The sequence below is a fragment of the Cebidichthys violaceus genome, unplaced genomic scaffold (genome assembly GCF_023349555.1).
Source record: "Cebidichthys violaceus isolate CVI_PGR_0920_01 unplaced genomic scaffold, fCebVio1.0.p SCAF_10, whole genome shotgun sequence".
NCBI lineage: Eukaryota > Metazoa > Chordata > Actinopteri > Perciformes > Stichaeidae > Cebidichthys > Cebidichthys violaceus.
The window spans coordinates 8,258,403-8,267,709 of record NW_027176263.1 but is presented as its reverse complement, the minus strand read 5'-3'; the positions used below and the strand labels follow the sequence as shown (position 1 = coordinate 8,267,709).

General features: G+C 42.9%; 1 protein-coding gene across 2 annotated transcripts; it reads right to left on the bottom strand.

Moving 5' to 3' along the window:
* Positions 1-10: 10 nt before the first annotated feature.
* zgc:172136 (uncharacterized protein LOC566376 homolog) lies at positions 11-9,257 on the bottom strand. Of its 2 annotated transcripts, none has more exons than XM_068724214.1 (14): positions 9,130-9,257; positions 6,381-6,576; positions 6,184-6,274; positions 4,530-4,609; positions 4,250-4,326; positions 3,931-4,126; positions 3,663-3,818; positions 3,138-3,203; positions 2,635-2,703; positions 2,351-2,525; positions 1,827-2,111; positions 1,505-1,636; positions 1,344-1,414; positions 11-1,253 (listed from the first exon to the last, which is right to left on the bottom strand). In XM_068724214.1, exons 2-14 carry the CDS (start codon positions 6,456-6,458, stop codon positions 963-965), a joined length of 1,767 nt encoding a protein of 588 aa, XP_068580315.1. In that variant the 5' UTR covers positions 6,459-6,576; positions 9,130-9,257; the 3' UTR covers positions 11-962. The 2 variants fall into 2 exon arrangements, with proteins under 2 accessions (XP_068580315.1, XP_068580316.1); XM_068724215.1 differs by lacking the exon at positions 9,130-9,257 and adding an exon at positions 8,430-8,557.
* Between the last annotated feature and the right edge of the window lie 50 nt (positions 9,258-9,307).

Here is a 9,307-nt window from a genome sequence, read left to right as displayed (position 1 = left end):
CACCCGGTAGTGGGATTTAAAATTTATTTTTCACCATAATAAAAAACGTTGCTTTAGAAAAAAATTAATTGTTCATACAGTTCATACATTATTGGCATTGGAAGAAAGTGTTTAGAGACTTGAAACCGTTCAAACTGTGTTCATATTGGCATATCAGTTCTTTTGAATACTAATTATCATTTACAAAAGAGTGACGATGATGTCTGAGAAAAAGAAGACAGAGAGGCTTTGTCTGGGGTTACGTAATACAAAAATACTGCAGATTCATTATACACCTTCTCGTTACAGAAATAGTGCTTTACAAAGAATACTTTTCTGTTGTAATTACGACAGCGGGGGAAGAGTATAGAATAGAGAAGCTTTGGATGAATGCATTACCAGCCAGTAAAGAGGTTCAACTTTCCACATCAGCAGCTACATTGATGTAGCAGACTAATAGGAAAAGCATGACAGAGCACACTGTACAAAAATAGAGTATATTAAAAAATATGATTTAAAAAAACAACAGTATAAAGGAATACAGGAGCACAAACTGGCTAATGCAGTTTCTCCTGAATAAAACAAGGAAATAAACAAGTGTTCACATTAGCAAGGAAAATGTCAAAATGTCTGTTTCTGTCAAACGTTATGCCCCCGACATTAACCCTATTCAGACATTTCAGAAACCTTTGAACAGCTTATAAAAGAAAACCGATTAGAAATGTAATAAAATAGTGCAAGAAGTATGAACACAATATACAACATTAATAAATATGCTCTGTTTACCGATTTGAAATGTTGCTGAATTAGATCCGTTCTGTAATCCACAGCATTTCTATGAGGAATCTTGTCATTTTCATTAATGTCTTTCTGCAATTTTGAAACACACACATCCCGTGTTGTCATCATCCACACATGCAGTGGAAAACACTGATAGATGAAGGAGGAGAAGGCATATTTGTGGACATCAGTAATTGGTGAATTCAAAGTATGAATTCCAGGAACTGTTCATCACTTAACATGTCCAGGGAGAGGCAGTTGGTGGACCTGCGGCCATAGAAGGAAGGTTTGGCTTGGCAGTGCAAAAGAGGGTAATAGCTGTGATCGACAGGCGTCTTTGTGTTTGTCGAGGCGTCTGGGAGGCCAAAGGTGTAGCTGTGGGAGGAATCAGGTGGCAGCGTGGTCCCTAGGGGTGCCGGAGGGGGAAACAGACGTACATCATCTAGACTGTGGCTGTGCCGATCCACGCAAACTTGGGCTCTAGATTTCAGCATCTAGAATAGGGACAGGAGGTAAAGATTAAAGCTAATGCAATACAAAAGGAAAAGAAAAGGAAGTCAATGGAAAGAAGAGAGACGTCCAACCTGTTGTAACGTATCCTTGCTACGTAACTTCCCGAGGTCTTCATCACTGTCTGGGGGACACGCTTTGTTTTCTGTAGAGACCAAACGATTTGAACATGAGAACAAATAATATAGTATTTGAAAAATATTCTGTAATCGTGTCATTATCAAATTATTCATACCTGGTGAGCGACTCTCTGAGGAGAGTTCTGAACAATCCACTGACACTCCTTCAAGAAGATCAGCCAACTGGAACATCTCATCAGGATCGTCCACGAGGACCTCCTGTGGACTTCCAATGTTGGTTTGGATCTCTGGAAAAAAAAAGTTTTTAGGAATCGGATTAGGGAAATTCTGAAAACAACAACAGAGACAAGTTCTGCATGACTTACAGCTGATTTCCTGTCCACCAACTAACTATTTCATTCAACAAATGTAGCATTGGTTTACTGCAGAGGAATGAATCAAATGTCCAGTAAGGTGTCAGTATAGAAATCCTCTCACCTTCCTCTTGCCACCCCTCGTCTTCTATCCGAGCCTTACTGCCCGTGTCGAACCCGGAGGTGCGGGAGCTGCCGCGGCTGGCTGCTGAGCCCAAACTCTTCTCCGCTTGCCGTCGACCTTCCTCCTCCATGGAGGTCATCTCTGTGGAGATGCTGTGCTGGCGTCCGTCAGCTTCGATTCCAGAGCTGCTGGTCGAGTGTCGGGACAGACCAGGGCTGCTCTCACTGCCGGGGGGGTCCAAGTCCAGGTCATCGCTGATGTACGACTCTCTGTAACGCTTTTTATCTGAGATGAAGAAAAGATAATGCCTTTTATTAAGCTTGTCTAATAGAGGTACATTTGAAGAACCCTTTTGCTTTCTTTGTGTGGGAACAAGTGTCTTTTCCTAAGTTATGAATTTAACTTTCAGTGGTTACAGAAAAGTTCTGCTGAGTACAAGTGGCGCTCAGCCAAACTACAATCATCACTGGTACTAATCATGTCCTTGTAGTCTCCCTCCCTCCCTCCCTCCCTCCCTCCCTTACCTTCGCTTTCCTCCAGCTGGCGTATGTGTTTGAGGGCAGGCTGGAGGCTGAGGTAGAGGCGATGGCTGCTGCTCAGGTGCAGGAGGAGGTGGCGAGAGCGAAACGATGACCCGGTGTAGTAAACCAGCTTCCTGGCTGACGGCAGGCCATCTGGCTGGATCTCAAATTTCTTACCCTGAATGGGACACCACGTTATACAGCGTGTACATGGCTAATGCCCTTTAAATAATTACCACAATTCCACCTAATCTCAACAACGGAATGGAAATGAGAAGTGTGCGTACCAGGAAGGTGAGACGTCCCACGTTTGACCAGGGGAAGTCGTACAGCAGCTGTCGCACGTTGTCTACCTCCTATGAATACAAAACACACACAATTAGAATAAACGGATCAAATGTTTGTGAGCGTTTGTGTTTGAGCTACAAGAGACGCCTGGATGTGCAGTCTACAGGGATATATTTTTAAAATGACTGATCAATAATCAATTGTCTTTGTGTTCACAGGAACCATCTGGACTTGTTGAAGAGGCCAAGGGCTTCTCGAGGTATCTCACGCTCTGCTGGCTCTTTAATCAGCCAGGCCTGGAGCCCTAATCCCTCCCAGATGGCCCCTGATGGACAGATCAAACGACTTCTATCTCCTGATGCACTGCTGTTGGTGGCCATCCCACATTCTTCACACGTCTAGTCAGAAGACTAGAGTTTGAGCAAACGCAGTTTCACTCCTATATACGCACGTGTTGACGCATAATGCTGTGCACCAACAACACACTCGCACGTGCACGTACCTGATAAACTTGCATTCCTCGCAGGGTCAGACCGAGCAATGCCGTTCCTCTCTCGGCCTTCTTGTCCTGGACAAAACGAATGATAAGATGTCAGAGCGGCATGTGAGCGGTTCAGATGAGATAACCCACAGCTGAGCCCCTCTCTTACTTCACTGGGAAACACTGGGGCTGCTGATAACAACAAATTGAAAGAACATCAGACAATGGATGGACCAGCCTTCAAAATAACACTCAGTAGATGAGTGGTAATGGAACGGGGAGGATTAGACGGAAGATTACATAACTGTCCCGTAGTCATTTGTCCAGCAAAGCTCAAATGAAGCAGTATTTGTGTTGGAAAAGACGGCACTTCAGTCAAAGGGAAGTAATACGTCTGGAATGTCCGTAGATAAAAATGTGCTGAAATCAAATTCCACTACCCATCTGCCTTAACAATCACCATTTCTTATGTTAATGACATCGTGCAAACACCCTGCAGCATGTATTCAAGCCATTAAACTTGTGATACTGAAAAACTAAATTGACCTTTTGCAGTTTGTAAAAGGTGACAGGTACGTCCTCCAGTCGACATGACTCCTTGATGAAAAGCAGCATGGCGTCACGAGAGGACACGCCCCACAGCTCCTGATGCACCTTGGGACCGTGGCAGAGGAGGTAGCTTACTCCACGCTTAGCTACAATCTACAGAAGGAATAAAAAGGGGACAGACATGGATTGGGACCCCAAAACATAAAACGTTAAAATGGATTAAGTTAGATTGAAAGTTTTTTTGCTGTCGCACAGTAACACCTACCCAGGGGGGAAAGTACTCCTTGGGCTCAAAGTAAGGAGTGACCTCCATGTCCTCCCTGGGCATTGGGTGGTCACCGAGGTCAGCCTGGAAGGCGTAGCCTGCCAGCTGGAAGTACACCTCCTCCTGCTGACGGCATTCAGAGCGAAGCACCCGCTCCCGCAAGTCAGAGTAGTACAGATGTCGTGCCTTACGTTCACTGGTACCGCACACCAAAAGAAAAACAGGAGGGGAGACAGAAAGGAGGACAAAGATGGATGAATATAGAACGCTCATCCAGTAGTGAGGAAGATGCATGTAGAACATGTATAGGAGGACATACCAAAAGAGTCTACCGTTTTCTATGTAGTACTGCACTTTGAGGCAGAGCACCAGAGGCAAGGGTCTCCTCAGTAATCCCTGTATTCAGAAATAGACACGTTAGAGAAGGTCTGTGTGCATCTTTTTGTCATGCTAAGTAAAATGTTTGGTGCATGTAGGCCACAGAACTGTGCCTCCCAATTAACCGACACGGTCAACAGTTTGGACGGTGAGTCACAGCTAAATGCTCCTAATTTACTCCCATCAAAATGTTCTACCCTTCACAAACAAGCTTGCCTTACCTTTCCAAAATCTTGCTTCCATTCCTTTGTAAAGTATTTGGTGAGTTTCTCCTCCATGTCTAAGAAGATGTGCTCATTGTCTGGGATGGAGAGAGACAGCCAGGAAACCAGCAGACAGTTTAGCAAGCAAACAAAACCGTGATGTAACCGAGCGGAAAATGTGCCCAACAATGGAATTCATTAGCGCAAAAGAAGAAAGCCCTTGTTCTTTCTTTTGTGAATGAGGCTACTAGGAAGCAGATGACAACAATGCTCATTTTAATGTATCTATTTTCTCATTTCAGCCGTAGCGTGGCAGCACAGACCACACACTGCTAGAAGGGGCTTCACTGCTAACTTCACTTCTTCCCTGGAGTCTTCGTGCTTTCTCGCCTCACACGTTTCTGAAGATTGTGGTTATATCTGGACCCTGCTGAGACCCACTGCTACTATCATTATTATTATTATTAGTCACATTACTGTTACTATTACCGATACCATTACTGTAATCTATTACACTTCTGTCCATCCTGATAGAGGGATCCCTCCTCTGTAGCTCTCCCTAAGGTTTCTTCCTTTTGTTAAAGGGTTTATTTGGGGAGTTTTTCCTGTTCCGATGTGAGGGTCCTGGGACAGAGAATGTTGCATGTGTACAGATTGTAAAGCCCTCTGAGGTCAATTTGTGATTTTGGGCTAAACAAAAAAAAAAAAAAATTGAACTGTCAGTTTAACATTCTGAAAATGTGTTGAGGGATGGGTAGCTGCATTCAACAAAGCAGAGCTTTTATCCTGATATTCAGCTTTTTATATATCCATTTACCAACGTTAATGTTGTTTTTTTTAATGTTGGATTCTATTTCAGATGAGGGGCTAAAATGCTGTTTGCAACCTGCGATGGGAATGAGGACGTTGTATCACTCAGCCTGGTCCTATGAGTCATGACATGGGCATTTTTCTATCTGATCCATCTTATCTCTTTTGTTTAGCCAAATCATGTTCGCCGAGCCGTTTCACAACTCGTTCCTTTAACCGTCCATCTCTCCTTTCAGCCTACTCTGACTCATTGCTACTCCTTCACCCCCCCCCCCCCCCCCCCCCCCCCCCCCCATGTCATGACGAGTTCACCCTCCTCTTCTCATCATCACTCCGTCCCTCCCCTCAGTGAAGAGGAGGAATGCAAGGGTGCATTCCAGGCTTAATGAAGTTAATATTGCAGGAATCCAGGCTTAAGTAATCGCTGAACCAACACCACAAAAACAAAAGGTTGCCTGTTCAAGTGGTGAGCCACACGAGATTACTGCGGCATTTCGGCGTATTTGTTCGAAGAAAGAAAACAGAAACATTAAGGAATCCGAAAGTTCCGAACTTTGCGCAGTGGCTAAAGTGGATTACACCGTTCAATTATGCAGACCGGGAGGGAACAATGAAATGTTTTGGCTTCAGTGGAATAGCTTTTTGGTGGAAAACATCTTCCACATTATTACATAAACAAAAGCCACTAAAAGAGTGGCGCTGCAAAGCCCTGCAGTAAACCACCGTAATCCAAACATGATGCTCTTGTTTACAATCTGACTGAAATGCGGCGTGTGTGCATAAACTGATCAACAAGTCTTCTGACAACACTGCCGTATACTCTAGTGTGAACAGTCCTTTCAGGTTCAATGAGTGAACTCACCTCTCACCACTGTGAGGCCAAAAAAGTGCAGCTCTTTGATTCCAAGAAGCTCTGCCACTCGATTAAAAACATCCTGTCCTGTGGACTTTGGCTGCAGCGGAGAAGACAAAGAAGTCTGTATTCAATATGCATTCACAAGCTAAAAAAAGTACGTTGACCATCTGTGATGACGTCTAGAGACAAATGAAAACACCCACCCCGACAGTGATGTCCAGCTGGTCTTTGTTGGGGAGGAGAACACAAATGGTTCTCTCCTGCTTTATCGAGGAGGACATGGTGTCTGGTGCGGGTCGCTGATAAGTACTCTCTCTCTGTTGAAATGCCTCAGTCTTCTCTTGCTTCCTCTGTCCTTCACGTTCTTATCTGTTCCCGGGATGTTCGTCCATATTGCACCTGACAGATGACATCAGAGTGAGATAAGCAAAGAAATGGAAAAAAACATGATGCAACTACAGTTCAATGTGAATGATGGAGACAGCAGAATGGAATTCAAAACCGATCTAGGATCTGTTGTGCAACATCTAACCTTCTGCATTTATATATTGCATTAGCATACTGTCAAATCAATCTTCCAAAACTGAATCAAATACATGACGTAAATTGGTCTACCTTAAAAAAAACATTTGGACCCAAATTATCAGCAAACACTACGATAGAGTATAATGGAAAAGCAGAGATACAATTGGCCAAATTCACTGAGTTTATCCTACTGTAAAACAGGAGTTGTGTTGTTGCAGATGAGGCTTAAGACACTAAAACAAATGGCCATGGTGGACCGGGACAGTCTCCTCATCTGAAGCTTGCCCAGTGATGCTGACCTGAAGCCCTTACTGGTGCGAGGCTCATCTGATTAACGTCTCAGAATCAATTAATCTGGTTAATTACTGCCGCGCCTGCTCTGATCCCCTTAAAGCCTGCTCTTGACTATAACCAGTAAGAAAGGTACAAAAAGACAAAAGACCCATCACTGAAGCAGACTGCTCTTAGGTAAATAGTAGAAGATAATCAGCACGGTAGGGCAACACTTGGACAAACTAACGTCTGTTTCTTTGCGTCATACTTGTGTCTTTTTACACCAAACTTTCTAGGAGTTTGGCATTCAAATAAAGGAGCAATATGTTTGTATATGTTTTAAATATGTTTGTTGAGATGAATCATGAGAAACATTATAAAGGTGATGCCAGTGTACAAAACAAGCTGTGGGAACTACACAATTACTACGTTCTTAGCTCAGAGAGCAAATCATTCGTCGTACCAAATATGATTATGGACATGTTCAAACACAGCCTCACTCACATCTGTGTGTCAGTGCAAACAGACGGAAAATAACCTGAAATACCAGTAGCTGGAACATCTGACTTGTTTATGAGTCAAACTATATTGCACATTTACACTGTTAATGTGGCACATGGTAAAGAAGAGAAGACTCAAATATATGATATATTTTCCCACTCGCGATGTATAAATAATTCTTACGTCATTCTTTTTAATCACAATCTAGTTGTTGAGGGTTTCTTCAATATAATTTATGCCCATTATGAAGGTTTTGTACCTCTCTACTCTGGTTGTTCAATATACTACACGAGTGAGCTATACTGATGAAAATATTACAATACTACTGCAAAAAAAAAAGTCTTCAATGACACAGATGTATTGTTATTCGGTAATCATAAACTTATACATTGAGGCAATAAAACCAAATCTATGATGATAACCAAATGATAATACACTATATATTTGTGTATTACTGAGATACTGGAGGTTGCAGACATATGCAAACAATGTATGAGCAATTCATGTGTGAAGAATAAAGACAAAAGGAGACACGGAAATACTAGGAATTTGAGCTTGTGGGTGTTTTTTTGCATTGTTTTTGCATCTGCCCTGACACTGTACATTTCAATAACTTAAATACTATTTACATCTAAGAAATAAGCATCAGCCTCGTTACACATCTTAACTTTACTTGCAATGGAATGTTTGGCCATGTAGCATTTGGTTTGTTTATTTTGAGGGCTTTTTCCACACTCGACTAAAATGCAATATAAATTTACTTGAGGAAAAAAAGACACAATAAACAACAACTGCTGTTTGAATGCACACTGATATTCAAATAAATAAAAATAAAAAAACGTGTCATCATTGACACAGGGCAAACATAAGTTTACTTAAAAGGTTAAGCAGTTATTAATGCTGCCGTATTACTGCACATCAATATATGCCTGAAATAGTGAAGCAACACTAACCTCAATCAGCCTTCAATCCAGAGCACAATAAGCTACACTAGTCTTCACTGCGTCCCACGTCCATAACACGTTCACTGTCAGCCCAAACAGTGCTGGCGGACGTATTCAGACATCCCCCTCGCTGCTGACCAGGAGCAAACCTGGCATCACATGAGAGCAGCCATCTGTACGCCTTTAATTACAAGACTGTCATAATCCCTGCTTGTGAGCGCACTGCTGTCTATCGCAAACCCCTCTGCACTGCGCAAGCTCTCCGGAGGGTGAGGGATCCTCACAGCCCGCTAAAACCGTAAAACGAATCACATAAGAGGCAGTAACGTGTCTGAATAAACAGGGGAACACCACTTTTGATGTACTCGTCCCACTTGAAAACAATAAGGTGAGACACTTCTGACAGGCACCGTTAACGCAACAAAACGTCCCGAAGCTAGTAGCTTCTAGTTCTGTCAAAGTGTCGGTGTCGGTTGGTTAATTACACATATTTACTGAATGAGTAGGCTACCTCAAATCAGAAACAAAGCATGAGAGGCTAAAGTAAGACTGCTTTTGAACTAATACCGCGATAACGTTGAACATTTAGAAAAAGGAGAAGTTTGTTTGCTTGGATGGTAAGTTAACGTAAAAACCTAACGCAACAAGTGCATCTCTACCTCTGGCTAACTCATTTAGCTAGCACGCTATGGAGCAGTAAGTAACTTACCGTCACATTGTACGAGGCGAAGGGGCTCTAAGTTCAGTCGCAGTTCTTCTTAGTGCTTTGGTCAAACTCAAAATCTACTTTTCCTATCCGAATAAAACCATGACAGAAGTTTGGAAGACACCAGTTCATCCCCCTCCCCATCGCGTGTTGCAGCCCAACTCCCTCAACCACCGGGCAG

What these genes read in the sequence shown, in the direction of transcription:
- zgc:172136 (XM_068724214.1), bottom strand. Translation starts at nt 6,458, where the DNA reads ATGTCCTCCTCGATAAAGCAGGAGAGAACCATTTGTGTTCTCCTCCCC. An exon ending in GAAAACGGTAGACTCTTTTG is followed by an intron (nt 4,127 to 4,249) that starts GTATGTCCTCCT and finishes GTGCGGTACCAG; the next exon opens with TGAACGTAAGGCACGACATC. An exon ending in GAGGAATGCAAGTTTATCAG is followed by an intron (nt 2,704 to 3,137) that starts GTACGTGCACGT and finishes TTGTATTCATAG; the next exon opens with GAGGTAGACAACGTGCGACA.